The sequence below is a fragment of the Pelodiscus sinensis genome, chromosome 29, assembly GCF_052426305.1.
Source record: "Pelodiscus sinensis isolate ZL-2025 chromosome 29, ASM5242630v1, whole genome shotgun sequence".
Taxonomy (NCBI): Eukaryota; Metazoa; Chordata; order Testudines; family Trionychidae; genus Pelodiscus; species Pelodiscus sinensis.
This window is the reverse complement of record NC_143080.1, coordinates 14,033,183-14,051,571: the sequence shown is the minus strand read 5'-3', so window position 1 is coordinate 14,051,571 and position 18,389 is coordinate 14,033,183. Positions and strand designations below refer to the sequence as shown.

Genomic DNA, 18,389 nt, shown 5'->3' with positions numbered 1-18,389 from the left:
CCACCCCGACCTCGGCCTCGGCGCGGGCTGCAGCGGGAATCCCAGCGGCCCGTTGGGCAGGCGAGGGGCCAGCCCCGGGTCCTTCCGCGCTGGTGTCGCAGCGGCTGTCGGGAGGGAGCGGAAGGCGCGGAGCGCGAGGCGAGGAGCAGGGGCGGCCGGAGGCGGCGGCGGGTGAGTGGGGCCGGCCGGGGGGGACTAGGGGGCTCTGGAGGGGGCGGGGCTGGGGGACCCTGGGGCGGGTGACGGGCTGGGGGAGGGGGCCCTGGGGCGGGGGGGGGGGCGATGGGGGGCCCTGGGGCGGGTGACGGGCTGGGGGAGGGGGCGGGGCGCTGGGGGGCCCTGGGGGGGGCGGGGGGGGCGCTGGAGGGGGGCGGGGGGCCCTGGGGCGGGTGACGGGCTGGGGGAGGGGGCTGGGGGGTGGGGCGGGGCGGGGGGGGGGCGGGGCCCTGGGGCGGGGGGGCTGGGGGGGGGGCGGGGCCTGGGGGGGGGGGGGGCGGGGCTGGAGGGCCCTGGGGCGGGTGACGGGCTGGGAGAGGGGGTCTCGTGGGGATGGGGTGGCCGCGGTGCATTGTGGGATGGGCACTGATTGCTCAGGAGGGGGCTCGGAGGGAGGTGACGTGGGCGGGGCGTTGGGGGGGTCTGGGGGGGGGAGTAGGGGCGCACTGGGCAGTTGTCAGATGTTTCATAAATAATTCAACTGGCAAGGGTGGGGGTCGGGGGCAGGACTCCGCTTCGTCCCTGGTGCCGGGAAACCGTTGCCCCAAGGAGTCTCGTTACACGTGACTTTCTCTCTCACGGTAGCATCATGGACACAGACTTGTATGACGAGTTCGGGAATTATATCGGGCCAGAGCTCGACTCGGATGACGACGACGATGAACTGGGTAGAGAGTCCAAGGATCTTGATGAGGTGCAGTGAAACTTGTGCAAAAAGCCTTCATTTATCATAAATGGCACCAAAATAATGTAAAACTGAAATGAAAGTTATTCTGGTCTTAGTTTTCCTCCTCCCGTTCTCCTGAAGTTTAATCAAGACTGTAGTTATCCACAGACATCTGATGCAAGCCGAAAAGTAATTACAAGTTGGACCTCTCTGGTCCGGCACCCTTGTGACCTGACCCGTCCCTCATCCCTGACAGTGAGGGATTGTGCCGGACCAGGGGAGGTCATTTCTGGCCCCCCAGCCCTGACTTGGCTGATGACCTCCCAGCCTGCTCACCCCTTGCCATTGGCATCGTTACTCTGTCAGCCCCACTGTGCTTCCAGGCCCAATTGGGCAGCCCGACTGTCAGCCCACAGGGCTTTAGGCTGCCAGCTCTTCATTGGAACTCTGGTCTTGGAACATCTGTGGTCTGATGTTGCCAGACCAAAGTCCCGATTTAGAGAGGTTCAGCCTGTATTTCTTCTGAGTCAGTGTCTCCTGGCCCCAGAAAATGTAAGTAAGTGAGAGAGAAAGAACCCAACACCAAGCTTACTTACAGTTTTGAAGGAAAATGTTTATGTACTATTAAATATTCTGATTTAATAGATTTACAAAAACAAAGTATATAAAAATATAATAAAAATAAAAAATCTACTAGGCTGCCCTGTTGATAGCCAGAAAAAGACAAGGAATTTTGTCTTGAACGTGGGACAAAATAAGAAACTTACTCTGTTTTAAGTGAGTTTCCCCTTTACTGGGCACATTCAAATAGGATTTTCATGTTTTAAGCAAGAGCCGTAGACTATCGCTCATTTTTACCGATACTTTCTGGTGTCTCCAAGTAAGAGAAGTTAGCCCCAAGACATGACATGTTCATCATATGGTTTAAAGCACGTCTGGGAGGCATTCAGAGTCTGGTGTAAGAACATTTAGAGAAGCGAGGAATGTGAGTGGTATTTATGAAAAAAGAAACAGTGGTATGTTTAGCAGTGGTGTTGAAAATTTCTTTTTCACTGAATTTTTGGTAGATCTTCAATGATCTAAGAAATTGGAACTAATCACTGCTATTCTTTTAAAGCAGGGGTGTGGAACCTGAGGCCTGGGGGCCGGATGTGGCCCCTGGCTTTCCTAGATCCAGCCTCCGAGGCTTGGGGTCCCCACGCTAGTGCTCCAGCCCCTTCACTATTCCTCCATGGGACTGGAGTGCACAAAACTGAACTACTACATCTACTAGCCTGGGCCCCCAAAGTTCTGGCATGCGAGGGGAATGTCTTTCTCATTCTCAGTTGAGCCACATCAGTGAGGATTGGTTTGGTTTGGTTTGTTTGTCAGGGGCCCCTATCCAAAAAAGGTTCCTCACCTCTGCTTTAAAGAAATAGAATTCCTTATGGTGTGAGTATTTATATGTACATGTAAAATAGTCATTATTGTACTGGTGAAATCACAACTCCCACACAACTGGGATTTGGGGGTTTCATGCACAGGGTTTGGTAGCTTCACTTTGATGTGGTGTGTCCATGGGTATGTTGTGTACTGGGTATTACTATCGATTGCCTGCCATGTAAGCATCACTTGCATATGGCGTTGGGATCTGTTTTAAAGATGACCTGCTGCTCATTGTGGCTTTCTGAAATGGATTCCAGGTGGGAAAATGGCCTCCAAACTGAAAAATGGGAAGCCCCTCACAACCTTTTTCTGGACCTGACTTTGAAAGGTGCCTGATACAGAAAGACTGGGGCCTGCGCTGCAGTTGGATATGATCTAGATCAGGGCTACTCAACTTTGGAAGCCCCGGGGACCGCAGTGATACTCCCAGCACATGCTCCAGTTTCTGAACTGTAAAATAGGGCTGATAATACTGTGGCGTTTAATGGTTGGATCCTTGGGTGAAGGCACTAAAGAATAGGAAAGTACTCTTGTGGGTTTCAGCTTGATGATGACGACGATGATGACGACGTAGGAGATCATGATGAAGATCATCCTGGAATGGAGGTGGTACTGCATGAGGATAAGAAATACTATCCGACAGCCGAAGAGGTTTATGGGCCTGAGGTAGAGACCATAGTACAGGAGGAAGATACACAGCCTCTCACTGGTGAGTAACGATCCATTAGTAAATCGTGAGTGTGATCAGGGCTAGTTTCTTAAAGCAAACTTGTAAGGAATAAGGAAAATAAGGTCTTGCTGCTGGCAGTGTCCTTACTTTCCTCTCTTCAGACTTCATTCTGGATAGCGTTTTGTTTCTGTCATTTTAACAGGAGTTCTGCTGAGATAGTTAAAGAATTTTGTTCATAGATTCAAAAATGAGTTACTATAAAGAAGGCAAAATAAAACTTATTTCAGTTTTTAATCCTCTGCACATACAAGAGTTAAAGGGATGCCTTCTGAGGTCTCTTCCAACCCTATGATTCTATGCCATGAACTTGAAAATCGTATTGCTAGCTTAGAGATTTGCCTACTATTTATTACAGTTAACTCCTAAGTTTAGCGTGTTGGGGCTGAGGGGTACTAGGGAATACCTTTTTATTTTTCTTTGTTTTGTTTTTAGAGCCTATTATTAAACCTGTGAAAACCAAGAAATTCTCCTTGATGGAGCAGACGTTGCCTGTCACTGTGTATGAAATGGAGTGAGTACCGTGTGGCTTTCTTTTTCTTTCTGAAGCTCATATTTGGTATAAGTATAAGTCATCTGTACAGTGTGTCCTTCGCTTTCCCGTGTTCTGAGCCTGCAGTGAGAAAAGGGATTTTTAGATTCCACTCAGAGGAAAAAAACTGCTCAAGAGTGGAGGTGAAAACATCTTATCTTCCAGTTATAGGGCTGCCATTGCCATAACAGCAAGAGCAGCTGGTTCCCAGTTTTCTTGCTAGAGGGGAAACGGAAGACACGGTGCAAGAGGAATTGAAGCTTAAAAATTCATCCACTCAGTGCATTGCACAGCATGTGCGGTGGTCTTACTTCACTAACTTCAGAACCCTAGTTTTCACCACAGTGTGGAGTTTCAGTGAAAAGCCCACGCCTTGGATTCACTTAAAACAGCTCTTTTCTTGATTGACGCAAAACATGTAGAGAGAGTCCAGAATGCTGGGTTGTATTTACAGCTGTCCTACTGACTGTATGAGGCACTTGGTAGATTGTAAGGCCAGAAAGGATTGTTATGATCTATACAATGCAGTGTGAAGTATTACACAGATCTTCTAATTAATTAAAAACTTTCCTTGGATGGAGAATCCACCAAATAAAATCCTGGTAAATAACTGAAGAGAATCAGAGGAAAGAGTCCCATTCAGTAACATCACACAAAGGTAGGCAAATATTGACAAATTTTATAAGAAATGAGTAGACATTCTAAAAGTCTAACAATATTAAGATGGGTGAACTTGCGTGCCTGGTATTAAATGAGAATATTGCTTTAATAGGCATCACAGAAGTTGAGTGGAATGATAACCAATGGGGCATAGTGATACTAGTAATACCAGGATGAAAAACATACTGAAATAATGGAATAGGCCCTGCTGGTGGGGGGGGTGGAACTCTATGTGAAAGGAAGCATAGAGTCAAATTTGATAAAAATCTTAACTAGATCGAACTCGACCATATAATCTCTGTGGATAGAAATTCCACTCTTGAATAATATGAATCTAACAGTAGGAATACAGTACTGACCACATGACCAGCATGGAGATGATGATTGTGAAATCCTCAGGGAGATTAGAGTTTATAGTAACAAAAAATGCAATAATTTCATCTATTCCCCATATTGACTGGTACCATCTAAGGATGTTAAGTAACAGTTATTTTACTAGTCGATAGGCACTTCCGCATTCTTCCTTTGAAATGTACAAGAGCCCCCGCTGGTTTTATAGATGTTTGCTTCCCTTTTCAGTACTTTTCACAAGATGGGAATGGGCCAGGGTCCCTGTGAGGAAAAATGGAAAGACTGCCATCTCCCCCTTGTCTCTTTTCCAAACTGAACAGTCTATAAAATCCTGACTGGCTAGAAGTCAGCAATCAGTTTTTGCAGCCAAGAGGAGTAGATAGATAGCTCCCCCCCAAAAAAAGGATCTGTAGTGGGAACTGTGCTGTTTAACATATTCATAAATAAGGTTAAGATTTAGTCACTGGCATTTTTAGCAAAAGTCATGAATTGGACGTAACAAAAATCCACGGCCCCTGCCCTGTCCCTGATTTGTAGTATAAATGCCAATGACTAAATCTTAGTTGTTTCTGGGGTGTGGCTGCTCTGGGGGCTGTCTGCTAGCCCCTGCGCCCGGAGCACCATAACAGACTTGCAGCCTTAGTCATAAATGACCTGGAAAACTAGATAAACGGTGAGATGGCAAAGAATGCAGACAAGACTAACTTGTTCAAGAGAGTTCAGTCTAAAGCAGAGTGCGATCCTTTTGTAACTCTTCACACACAACTGGGTCACTGGGGAACAAAATGGCAGATGAAATAAATGCAAAGTAATGCCCATTCGAAAACAATCCCCACTAGATGTATGAACTGATGAGAGCTAAAGGAACTATTACTACTCCAGAAAGAGATCTTGGAATCATTGTGGGTAGTTCTCTGAAAACCTCTGCTCAGTGTGGCAGTACTTAGATAAGCTAGCAGAATGTTAGGAACCATTAAGATAGAAAGTATCATCATGCTACTATATAAGTGACTGGTGCCATGCAGTCCTGCTTCTTCCATCTCAAGAACTATACATTAGTGTTGAAAAAGTACTGAGAAGGGCAGCAAACAAGATGGGGATGGACCAGGGTCTCTGTGATGAAAAATTGAAAGACTGAGACTGTTCAGTTTGGAAAAGAGACAACAAAGGGCAGAGATGACAGAGATCTACAAAATCCTGACCAGTTGGGAAAAGTAAATAGGGAACTGTTATTTACCCGTTCCCGTGACACTCAGATCAGGGGTCAGCCTATGAAATTAGTGTGCAAGGGATTTAAAACAAACACTAGAAATACCTTGCACGACACACAGTCACCTGAGGAACTCGCTGCCAGGGGATTTTGAAGGTCAGAAGTATAATTCGTTTTAAAAAAGAATTAGGTAAGTTCCTGGCTGTTGGGTCCCTCGGAGGTTATTGGCCAGGATGGACAGTGATGTAACCCCTCGCTCTGCGTGTCCCTACACTTCTCACTATTAGAGCCTCGGGCTGGATAACAAGGAACGGATCACTCAGTAAATCGCCCTGTTCTGTCCTCCCTTGGAAGCATCTAGCTCTGGCCACTGTCAGACCAAGACACTGGGCTGGAAGGGCCATTATCCATTTTTATCTTCTTATGTTTAAGTTGTTACAGTGGTTAATTGCTCCCACTGTTAACAGTCCATGCCATATTTCTAGTCTGAAGCAGTTTAATTTTCCAGCCATTGGATCCTCTTATATCTGTCTGTCCAATTGAAGAGTCTTTTCGTATGTTTCTGTTCCTCCCATAGGTATTTGCGAGGATCCTGTGATCAAATCTTCCCATAACCTTCTGTTGGATAAACTGAATAGAGTTAGTGCCTGAATATTGCGCTGCATTTTTTTTTCCAATCCTGTAACCATTGTTATGGCTCCTTTCTGAATCCTCTCCAATTGATCAACAGCCTCCTTGAATTCTCCAGCAGTGGTTGCATCAGTGCCAGTTACAAAGGAAATAAAATCTCTCTACTCCTAGAACACTAGAACTGGAAGGGACCTAGAAATGTCATTGAGTCCAGTCTCCTGTCCTCAAGGCAGGACCAAGCACCATCTAGACCAGGGGTGTCCAAACTTTTTTCAAAGAGGGCCAGATTTGATGAAGTGAACATGCGCGAGGGCCGACCATTTTGCCTGACATTCTTTGAACCATTAAAATTAAATGCAAATTAACTATTTTATGCAAAGTTTATTGCAAACGGCATACTTTTCATTTCGTCACATGGATGACAAATCTAAACAGGTGTTAAATCACTCTGCCTTTCATATCTGAAGGCCAGATGAAAAAAAAAATCCAGGAAGCTGAAATATATGTCAGGAACATTGTAAAGTACATTACATATTATTGGTAATAAAGGTTGTCTGTCAACTTTTAAGTTAAAAAAATATGAACAGGAACATAACACCAAGTATATATGTTGTGTCCAAATATATTTATAACTGATTTAGACCAACTGACATTAACTGAGATTTTACAATGTATTCATCTCAATACATATGGATTCGTTGGGGGCCATAAAAGATAGATATTGCCAAATTACCTGTGGGGCCATATTAAACCGGAACACGGGCCGCAATTGGCCCGCGGGCCGGACTTTGGACATGCCTGATCTAGACCATCCCTGACAGGTGTCTATCCAACCTGTTCTTCAATATCTCTGGTGATGGAGATTCCACAACCTCCCTAAGCAATTTATTCCAGCATTTCACCACCCCGACAGGAAGTTTTTCCATTGTCCAACCTGAACCTCACTTGCTGCAGTTTAAGCCGATTGCTTCTTGTTCTATCATCAGCAGCCAAGGAGAACAATTTTTCTCCCTCCTTGTTGACACCCTTTTAGATACTTGAAAACTGCTATCATGTCCCCTCTCAGTCTTCTCTTTTCTAAACTTAACAAGCCCAATTCTTTCAGTCTTCCCTCCTAGGTCATGTTTTCTAGACCTTTACTCATTTTTGTTGCTCTTCTCTGGACCCTCTCCAATTTCTCCACATCTTTCTTGAAATGTGATACCCAGACCAGGACACAATACTCCAACTGAGGCCTAATCAGCGCAGAGTAGAGCGGAAGAACGACTCCTCGTGTCTTGCTCACAACACTCCTGTTAATGCAGCCCAGAATCATGTTTGCTTTTTTTGCAGCAGTGTCACACTGTTGACTCCTATTTAGCTTGTGGTCCACTCTGACCCCCTAGGTCCCTTTCTGCAGGACTCTTTCCTAGACAGTCGTTTCCCATTCTATATATGTGACACGGATTGTTCCTTCCTAAGTGGAGCACTTTGCATTTGTCCTTATTAAACTTCACCTGATTTGCTTCAGACCATTTCTCCAGTTTGTCCAGATCATTTTGAATGATGACCCGATCCTCCAAAGCACTTGCAACCTCTCTCCCACCTTAGTATCATCTGCAAACTTAATAAGTGTCTTCTCTATGCCATCATCTAAATCATCTACTCCTTGTCAAGATTCCCCATTTTATACTGGCACCTACTTCCTACTACACTTAAACTGCAGAGTGGGGGTAGCATCTGGACCCACCATGAGCCAAGACTGTGCACCTTCCCTTATTGACTGATTGTGTAGTCGATAGAATTTTTATTGACTACATGATTAGCCCATTACCTGCCTCTTGACACCCTTGGGATAGTGTCTCTCCTCCTAAACGTGTGACCTCCATTCTGTGATCCCTGCAGGATGCCTTTAGAAGAGCACATGCTCAGTTATGAGTCTTCACTTTGTTGCCCTAAGAGACAGGTCTCAGAATGTGTGTCTAGACTACACCTCTCTGTCGACAGAGAGATGTAGATTAGGCACGTCGAAATTGCTGATGAAGCAGGGATTTAAATATCCCGCGCTTCATTAGCATAAACATGGCCACTGCTTTTTTTTCGAAATGGAGCTTTTTTGAAAAAAGCGGCAGTCTAGACACGGATCTGTCAAAAACTAAACTCTTTTTCGAAAGAGCCTGAGGTTTACAGGGTCTTTTAAAAAAGGGTTTAGTTTTCCACAGATCTGCGTCTAGGCTACCCTTTTGAAGCTCCGTTTTGAAGAAAAAGCGGTGGCCATGTTTATGCTAATGAAGAGCAGTATATTTAAAACCCCGCTTCATTAGCAATTTCGACATGCCTAATCTACATATCTCTGTCGACAGAGAGGTGTAGTCTAGACATAGCCTTAGTGTTTAATCCTTTTAATATGTGCCCGACGTTGATCTTGTATCATCCTAGTTTAAGAAAACGTCATGCAAGTACCAAGCCAAATGTGTTACATAAGGGATCAACATTTGTTACCATTACCAACCAAACTTGATACTTATTTGAAGGGATTATAAAATTAATTTGACAATGTTTATTTTACACTAGCAGAAATACCCGGCGTTGCCCAGGGAAAATATAGTAAAAGGTGCGATGAATGAACTACGTCAGTTACATTAACATAGCATATTTTATTGGGAATACTTTTTCTTTTATCATAGGGAAGGGATCTTGTAGTTGCAGTTTGTGTGACATGCTTAACAGAAGAGTCCAGCAAATGCCTATGATCAGGCGCTACTAAAAGCTAATTATGAGTGGGCCCAATTGGAGCTTTGGGGGAACTGATTTTGAGATACAGGTAGTCCCCGAGTTACGCAGATCTGACTTACGTCGGATCCGCAGTTACGAATGGGGATTTTCTCGCCCCGGAGGACTCGAGCGGCGGAACGCCTGGTCCTGCCGCCCGCCTCCTCCGGGGCGAGAAAAGCTGCTCCCCGTCTCCCTGGTCTGCTGCGGGAGCCAGCAGACCAGGGAGACGGGGAGCAAAGCGGCGCAGGACCCGGGGCCGGACCCGCGGCCGCTTCCAGATCAGCTGCAGCTAGTGCCCCCCCCCCCCCCCAGCAGACCAGGGAGATGTGGAGCAAAGCTGGTCAGTTTCAGCAGCGGCTGACTTGGGGACGCCTGTGGTAGAGCAGGTGGGGCGCTGCCGGTTGGTCCCGCAGCACCGCTCCTTGGTGCTACTGGACCAACCCAGCAGCACCCGAGCTGCTCTACCCCAGGCGTCCCCAAGTCAGCCGCTGCTGAAACTGACCAGCGGCTGACTACAGGAAGCCCGAGGCAGAGTTGCTCTGCCCCAGGCTTCCTGGAATCAGCTGCTGATCAGTTTCAGCAGCAGCTGACTTGGGGACGCCTGGGGTTCTTAAGTTGAATCTGTATGTAAGTCAGAACTGGTGTCAAGATTCAGCGGCTGAATCTGGATGCCAGTTCCGACTTACATACAGATTCAACTTAAGAACAAACCTACAGTCCCTATCTTGTACGTAACCCGGGGACTGCCTGTATAATCAATCCAGTTATTTAAGTTAGGAAATCAGTAGTATCCATTCACAATTTTGTGTTTCTAGCTCTTACTATTTCGGAGATCTTTTGGGACAAACAAACTAACTTTCTAAAATATTTATAAGATACATGCATATTGATTGGCATTAATTATATTATTCTCCTTTAATTCTCCTAAAGCCCTGTATCAGCCATTCCATTGTCTTGGCAAGGAGACAGAGCTCTATAATTAGCTAGATTGTATCCTTTTAAAATATTGACACCACAGTAGCTTTCTTGTGGTCTTTTTAGAACTTCCCCAGTGCTACAAGAGTTACTGAAAATCAACAGTAATGGTCCAGTGACCTTTCTGGCCAGCTGTTTTAAAACTCTTGTATCCAAGTTGTTTGGACCTGCAAATTTATAAAATTTCTAGCTTTAATAGCTATTGTTCAGTATCCTCCTTGGAATGGAAAGTGCATTATCATCACATAACACAAATTCATCATTTGTTTTGCCCAGAGTACAGAACAGAAATACTTATTGACCACCTCCACCGTTTCAGCGTTGCTGGCGACTGTTCTTCTGTCTCATCGAGTGTTGGACCAATTCCACTGGCCAGACACTTACTCTCTGCGGGGCAGCTTTCCCAGCCTGTGTCTGGAGGAAAATGGGTCCCTCTTGAGCTGGGAGCTAGGCGAATGAGTGGTGTCAGCCCCTGGGTCTTACTGGGGATCGGACTGTGGGCAGAATAGAAGCTGCGAACAGTCATTTGTTTCTTCCCTTTCTCTAGTTTCCTGGCAGATCTGATGGACAACTCTGAGCTGATTCGGAACGTGACCCTGTGCGGGCATCTCCACCATGGCAAGGTACAGTGAGGTCAGGGCGATGCCGAGCTGTCTGTGTTAATGGGCTGGTGCTGTGGCAGGGTTGTGCCTGGGCAGAGCTCTCGGTGCTGACTGTTTTACTAGGAGGCAAGTGGCTTGTTGGTAGTCGCTCCGAGGTGAAGGCAATGAGGCAGAAGCCAGTTTGTGCCCCAAGTTCTGCATGCTCTCGCTACTGCGCGTGTGGCCGTGTAACCCCGTACGCTCCAGCTCGGGGGAGAGTACAGTATATAGAGTCGTCTAACCGACTGGGGAGAGGGGAGCAATACCCTTACCATGGCCTTGTCACGGCTTCCCTCTGCTGTACTGCCTGCAAAACCAGGCCTGCCCCTCAAGGGCAGTCCCCTCCCCGCCCCCATCCTTTGCTCTTCCTAACTCCCCCATACTCCCAATGAATAAAGAGAAGGAAAAGAAACCCCAAATGTAACTAGCCAAGCTGTGTCCATTCTGCATCTACTTGCACGCTCTGTCTCTGATCCTTCCTCTGTGTGTGTGAGGTTAGATCTGTTTATGTTGGTGCCCAAATAGTGGGGCCCCATCCTGAATGGGCCCATAGTAAAACTGTTAGTAAGAGGAAGGATCAGTCAGTTATTTAATCACCACTCTGATCGTTTTAGTCCTTTGAGAGATTGCTACCGCAGAGACTGCGCTTCGCTTAACACAGTTAGCCACTGCTCGGCTCCCTCCCGCGGCTCTGGTAACGTCGCAAAGATGTGATGGCCCGTCTATGTCTGTATGAGCCATAAGGTCACTTGGCTTTTTCTTGCCTTTTGATACTTTCAGACGTGCTTTGTGGATTGCCTGATCGAGCAGACGCACCCGGAGATCAGGAAGCGCTACGACCAGGATGTAAGTGGAGTTTCAGTCTGTTCTGCTTATTTGGAAAGACGGGGTCAACGGGGGCCCTTACCGACATAGTGAGATTCTGTGCAGTGGGAGCAGGGACCTGTAAGCCAGGTGTCTGGCGGCTAGTCCTCGCTCTGCCATGTATTTACTGTGTTATTTACGTGGAAACAGTCCCCACTTCCTATTTAAGATCTCAAAATGTTTGATATAAAACCGGCTTGTTTCATGATGTGACCCTGAGAACTGTCTGTCTGTTTTCTGCAGCTTTGCTACACCGATATACTGTTCACAGAGCAAGAGGTAAGTGCGTCTTGAGAGAGACACTAGCTCTGGCAAACTGCACATGAGCTGCAGAAAGTCATGAAAGAATCAGTTCTTCACTCGCAATACGTCTGTGTCTCAGAGGGGAGCCATGTTAGTCCATAGCTGCAAAAACAAGGAGTCCTGTGGCACCTTAGAAACTAACTGATTTATATGGACATGAGCTTTCGTGGGTAAAAAACACTTTGTCAGATGCACGGACCTATTGTGTCTGCCGTATTGGGAGGAGAATTCATTTTGATTCACCTCACCAGTCAGTCTGTAAACTAGGGCTCTTACTGCTCCTAGCAATGACGAGCCGACCAAATCTTCTCTTCCTTCCATTACTCTTGTGTCCATGTACAACACTTTTATTTAATTATACTTGATTATTAAAGGTCTAAGTTGGTACATTCTCAGACTGAACCTGCCCACCTGCCGCAGCCTAGTCAGTTGTTTTTGTAGTTAAAACAACCAGATGTTTCCGTGACACTGAGGGAAACATGACCAATGTGGGCCATTGGGATCCGGTGTGTAGGTGGTAAATGTAAAGTTGGTGCTGAGGGTATCATGAGGGTGAGAGGCCAGTGAAGTCTGACGCGTGTGTACCAAGCAAGGCCAGACTGCATCATGCAGTCACATGGTAACCAAAAGCTTCAGTGGCAAAATGAACCTCCAGCCAGTCTGGGTGGCACTTGATCTGCAAGGAAGTTTGTCCCTGTGGGATTTGCCCTGATGATGATGGTTATAAACAGGGCTCGACAAACCATGGAATCTACTCGCCTGTGGTGAGTAGATTACAACCCAGAAGAGCTGGGTTCGGACGATCTGCGCATGCGCAGAATGCACAGATCACCGGACAGCGCGGCTGGCGAGCCCTGGTTATAAAGTTAAAATCTTTACTTTTCAAGGCTGTCCCAGTGGCATAAGCAGGTTCAGTCTGTGAAGAGACAGCACAGGGCCGGGGTTATTTGCTGCTGTGGCAGTGGAGGCTGAACTCCTCAGGTCAGAACAAACGGAAATCCAGGGGGCTATGGGATCCGAGCCTTGAGACTGGCACCTTTTGACTTTTTTTTTTTTTCAAAGCCCGTGGTTATGTGATTGCATGTTGTTGCAAGTCGTGTCTGGGTCTCTTCTGACCGCTTTGTATTTCCATCTTGCTGTTTCTTTATGCTGTGTATGGGATGAGCTCCTGTGTCGGGGCATGACCTGGTGGCAGCAGTGGGATGGGGGATGGAAGGAAGCTATTCTCCCATGTACAGCATTGCACTGGTAGTTGAGTCCAGTATTCAGGAGATTTCTCCTTCCTGAGATGTACTGGGTGTTTGTAACTGCCCGCACACATTTACTGGGTGTCTAGAGAAACAGCCGAATCCAGTATGGTAGGAGATGAGACACTGGGCTTTGGCTTGGCTGGTGAATTCTTCCGTGGCTGCCTGCCGCCTCCCCCGTCACGTTGCACTGGGATTTACTGGCTAATCCTGGCCTCCTTCTTTTCAGAGAGGGGTTGGAATCAAGAGCACCCCGGTGACTGTTGTTCTGCCAGACACGAAGGGGAAATCCTTTCTCTTCAACGTCATGGATACACCAGGTGTGTTGAGCTGATCCAGACACTAGCAATTTGCAGGCTTAGTCCTGGCAATCCTGCTTGTGAGCGCGTCTCAGGGAAGCCGGTGATGGTGTCGGTGTGAGTAGGACATGCACCTTTGAGCAGAGGCTTTCGCAGATGGGCTCCAGTTCATAAAACCTCCAGGGCTCCTGAAGGAAGGTGCATCGACACGAATAGCCAGTTACAAACATTAGCCATTGTCTACCAAAGAGAGGGTGTGGGGGGGCTTCGGAGCTAGGGCATGATGGGGTTTTGCACCAAACCAGTTCACGTTTTCTCCGATCCGGTGTCTGCCTGTCAGCCAGCTGCTCCCGCTCAGACTTTAGAAAGCGCAACGCCACTCTCCAAAGTTCCTCTTCAGAGATGACCTTGTGGGGTTCTCAGTGATTCCATTCCAGCCCAGCAACTGAGCTTCACATCTGCCCTTCCAGCTGGCTGGTTTCTGCTTCGGAAACCGCCGCCAGCTCTAGAGAGATTTGCAGCTGGAAGTCAGCTGGTAGTTTCTGTGTGACGCTTAAGGCAGCGTAGGCTTCGGCTCGTGCTTCCTTAGCTGGACTGGGCCCTTCAGGGCTTGTGGGACTGCACATGTTGGTCACTGCCTTTTTCGAGGGCAGACATGATCACGAAGGTCTCTTACTGGCCTTGGAATCCGTGAAACTTGTTTGTGTGGGGGCTGAATCAGCAGAGGTGTCTTACGTGGCTGGGACGCAGAGGCGTGGCCAGATTCTCACGGTCTCGGCATCCAGGTTTGGGCCAGCTTTTTGTGAGACTCATGCTCAGGACTTCAGAAGAATGTGGTGCCTGCTGGTCTGAGCTCTTCTGAACGCCTGGCCCATTTGGGCAAGAAAGTGAAACGCATTCGTTCCTGCTGGGAATCCGAGCCCCACCTCTTGCTGCATGGAGTTACAGACCAGCCTGGCACGGGGCACCGGCCCTGCGCAGGACCCGCTCTCGTGTCCGAAGAGCGCTCCGTCCGCGCCAAGGAGAGACAAACCCAGGACGCCAGAAGAGGGAGGAGCATTTGCCGGGATTATGTTTGGTTGCTTCCCTGCTCCGCTTCATAACCTGCTTCCGTCACCTCTTTGAACGGACTGCTCTAATCGCCACCGTTCCTCAGGCGTCTACCCAGAGCTTCGGGGCGGGAGTTGCAGTTGCAAACAGCTGGCTAGCGGCAACATGCTGCAGTCCTAAGAGTCAGCTGGCAGGTCCTTATCCACAGTGATGGCAACAGCGCCCTGGCTAGCTCCAGTGAGGTGCTTTCTCCTCCCCTTCCCTCTAGTGCGGGGGCCTGTGGTCAGTGAGAGGTCACTAGAGTTTGGGGGGGCTCCCCTCGCTAGTCCACAGCTGGGGCTCACAGGGAGCTTTGCTTTTGCTTTGAAGGCCACGTGAACTTTTCGGACGAGGTCACTGCCGGCCTTCGCATTTCGGATGGAGTGGTGCTCTTCATCGACGCGGCCGAGGGGGTAAGTGTCGGCCTCTTTGGCTGCCTGGGGCCGGGGGCGTTTCCGAATCTCTTGGCCTCCTTGACCCTGGCTTGGCTGTATCTGAAGCAGTCGGTGTGGAGCTGGCGATGGGCTCTTTGGCGGCTGGCTTAGAAAGGGAGCGTTGCCAGCCATGGCCCCTGGGTCCTGTTTTCAGGTCTGACACTGATGCACTGTGACTGTGGACTACTCGCTTAACTGCTTTGTAGCTCCACTCCCCCCGTCTGAAACCAAGAGGGTTCTTTATCTCCGAGGTGTCGGCCGGGTGGCTTACGGGAATGCTGTTGGTTAAACGCAGCCATCTAACGTTCAGTAGCTGGGGGCTGAGCTTAGATGGCTCTGCGGGCGGCTGGCCCAGTCGAGAAGGGTCACTGCTTTGTCTGCCATGCCCCATCGAGCATGCCGTGCAGAGCTGTAGCTTGCCTGGTGATGCGCTCTGGTTGCCGCAGGTTATGCTGAACACAGAGAGGCTGATCAAGCACGCGGTGCAGGAGAGGCTGGCCGTGACCGTGTGCATTAACAAGATAGACCGGCTGATCCTGGAGCTGAAGCTCCCCCCCACGGACGCCTATTACAAGCTCCGACACATAGTGGACGAGGTCAATGGCTTGATCAGGTACCGAGTTGCGAGGGCGCTCCCTGAGCACGGTGTCCGTGGCCCGCTTAGCTCATCCTGGAGCCTGGGCTTGCGCTAAAATGCCAAGTGCCAGTCATTGCAGCTGCACAGCGGGGAAGGTCCCCCGGCAAGTGTCCCGCGGGACGGAGAGAGGACGTCCCTGTTCTGCAGTGAGGGCAGGCGCCGGGGATGGGGGGCCAGGGCGGCTCTGGCTCTTGTGGTTTGATGGCACAAGGCCCTCGGGACTTCCTGAGAGCCTGGGCTGAGCTGTTTGGAAGCTGGCCAGGGGAGGCGAGTGGCGGCTGAGTCCTCTGGGGAGATCGCTCTCCCTGGAGCATCCCGAGGCTGGGGGGCCTCCTGCCAGGGCGTGGGGAGGAAGGCCCCAGCTCGCTGCTACCATGCTCTCCATGTGTGGCTCCTTAGCAGGCACCCCGAGCCTCCTCCCTTGGGAACAGCACAGGCCCTGGCAAATCCATGTTTTCAGTTGGTTCCATCCCTGCTGTGTGTGTCCTCTGCTGGCTCTGCCCCCAGTTGGCCAGGATCTCTCTTCCCTCTCCGTTTATTTCTCGTGTTTTAAAAAGAAATCCCTAGTTAATAAACTGTGGCTGGATGTAGCCGGAGGGGAGACTGTGGGGTAGAAGGGGCCGTAGGTGGGGATGGGGGGTGATTGATGTAGCCGGAGGGGAGACTGTGGGGTAGAAGGGGCCGTAGGTGGGGATGGGGGGTGGTTGGATGTAGCCGGAGGGGCATCTGTGGGGTAGAAGGGGCCGTAGGTGGGGATGGGGGGTGGCTGGATGTGGACGGAGAGGAGTCTGTGGGGCTGTCTACAGGGGGACGTGGGGCATTCAGACATGGGACGGGGGATGGAAGCGCACCGAGGGACCATCGGGGTCGGAGGGCCGTGTAGGGCTGGGTGGAGCGGTAGGGGGATATCGCAGCAGAGCAGCACCCATCCGGTGCCTTGACTCACCCACTCTCCCGTCCCCCAGAGCAACCCCTCGCCCCGATGAGCAACGCCACCTGAGCGCACAGGCCAGCCCTGCAGCCTTTCTCCTTGGCGTCTTAAACCTGCTGGAGCCTCTGACAGGGCTCTGGGGCAGGGCAGTGTTCCTCCGGGTCCTGGGTCGGGTTCGCTGCCGGTGTCTCCGTGATGATCGCTCCAGTCTCGCCCCAGCGCTCTGTACTAACAGCTGTCTCTGTTGCAGCATGTATTCCACCGACGAGAACCTGATCCTGTCTCCTCTGCTGGGGAACGTCTGCTTCTCCAGCTCCCAGTACAGCATCTGCTTCACCCTGGGCTCCTTTGCCAAGATTTATGCGGACACGTTCGGTACGACTCCGCCAGCAGCCGCTCACACCAGCCGCTCCAGGCCTGTTCATTCGGCGGAGCCCGTTCAAGTGCTCGTGGCAGCTCAGGCCTCCACTGCGCCCGTGGGCACGTCTCTGCCAGCACGTTGGCGTTGAATCGTTGCAGCCCCGAGTGTGGCTTTTCCTCACCCGCACGCTCTGGTGGTGGAGGAAACAGGAGCCCCAGTGGGGAACGTTGTTCGTGGATCGGTGTTTTGTCCTGTAGTTCTCTTACCTTGTAAATATTGGAGTGGTTGGGAGCCGCTGTGGTGTGTACGGCTACGGCGAGAGTCCCACGTCGCTCTTGCGGATCCAGGGTTGCATGGCTGTTGCACGCTGCATGGGTCAGCACTGAAAAGGTTAAGGATCTGTCTGCCTGGCTGAGGAAAGGCCTGATCTCTGGAGCTGAGGCTCAGCTGTCCTGGGGCTGACAGATGTGCGGGGGCCTCGTCCTCTCGGTGCCCCTGGATCTTTATGTATCCGCCTGTCCGGGCTGTGGCTTGAGTCCCTGCTCCCTTGGTGCCGCCTGCGGCAATGTCTGCCTGGGCAGAGCAGGCGGTGAAGGACGAGCCCTGTGCTTTCGGCAGTGGCCTGGCCAGCCAGCACTTGGCAAGCCCCAGGGTTGCAGTTGGCATAGAAGAGGGGTTGCCAGGCCGCTGGCCCCGCTTTGGGGAAGGGCATGAAAAGCTGCCTTCAGCGATCGGGGGCCGTCGCTCTCATGCCCCACAAGGAGCAGTAAACAAGGCCTCTGCATCGTGGCTCCCTTGGTGCCCGGCCTGAGGTTCCCCAACTCCGTGGGGAAGGTGCGCTGAAGGGCTGTGCTCGTAGTGGGCGGGCGCTGATGTCTGTCACTTGTAACCCCACCGTGACCCGAAATCTAGAGCAGCAGGCCAGCCTGTTCCCGGACGTCTGAGGAGGGATGGTGATGTGTGGTCCTGGTCCAAGATCTCAGAGCGAGGGTGGGGGTAGAGGGGCCACTGAGGGATGCACTGAGCCTGGGCTGGGGAGTTCTGGGGCCCCTTGGAGCTGAACAGGCTGCCTGGGCCCTGACTTGGGACTGGGTGTCGGTGCCCCCTCTCGCATTGCCCCTGCGTGGCGCTCCAGGCTGGCGCTGAGGCGTTCAGGGAAGGGTTGGAGTCAGCTCATCTTGCTCTGCAGCTGCCTGAATTTCAGCTGTCAGCCAGGACCCTGCCCCCGCCCTGCGCCGACCCAGGGCGCTGTCGTGCGCCGGGCGAGGCGAGAGCTGAGGTCCTTTCCTTGTCCCCTGCAGGAGACATCAACTACCAGGAGTTTGCAAAGCGGCTGTGGGGCGACATCTACTTCAACCCCAAGACGTACGTAGCGTTTTCCTCAGCTTTGTTACTGCCAAGCAGCCGCGGCCCCTCCCGTAGAACAGCAGAGGAGC

At 50.4% G+C, this 18,389-nt stretch overlaps 1 protein-coding gene across 2 annotated transcripts in view; it reads left to right on the top strand.

Moving 5' to 3' along the window:
* Window positions 1–12: 12 nt before the first annotated feature.
* The window catches only part of EFTUD2 (elongation factor Tu GTP binding domain containing 2), a 33,805-nt gene continuing 15,428 nt past the window's right edge, over window positions 13–18,389 (top strand). Inside the window, exons 1-12 of one of the 2 annotated variants that reach the window (XM_075911718.2) lie at window positions 13–171; window positions 802–910; window positions 2,852–3,017; window positions 3,471–3,549; window positions 10,695–10,770; window positions 11,569–11,634; window positions 11,896–11,931; window positions 13,432–13,522; window positions 14,921–15,003; window positions 15,471–15,637; window positions 16,843–16,967; window positions 18,255–18,318. In XM_075911718.2, coding sequence (XP_075767833.2) covers window positions 806–910; window positions 2,852–3,017; window positions 3,471–3,549; window positions 10,695–10,770; window positions 11,569–11,634; window positions 11,896–11,931; window positions 13,432–13,522; window positions 14,921–15,003; window positions 15,471–15,637; window positions 16,843–16,967; window positions 18,255–18,318 — 1,058 coding nt within the window. In that variant the 5' untranslated portion in view covers window positions 13–171; window positions 802–805. The remainder of the gene's footprint in view (window positions 172–801; window positions 911–2,851; window positions 3,018–3,470; window positions 3,550–10,694; window positions 10,771–11,568; window positions 11,635–11,895; window positions 11,932–13,431; window positions 13,523–14,920; window positions 15,004–15,470; window positions 15,638–16,842; window positions 16,968–18,254; window positions 18,319–18,389) is intronic. The other variant, XM_075911719.2, reaches the window with a different exon arrangement.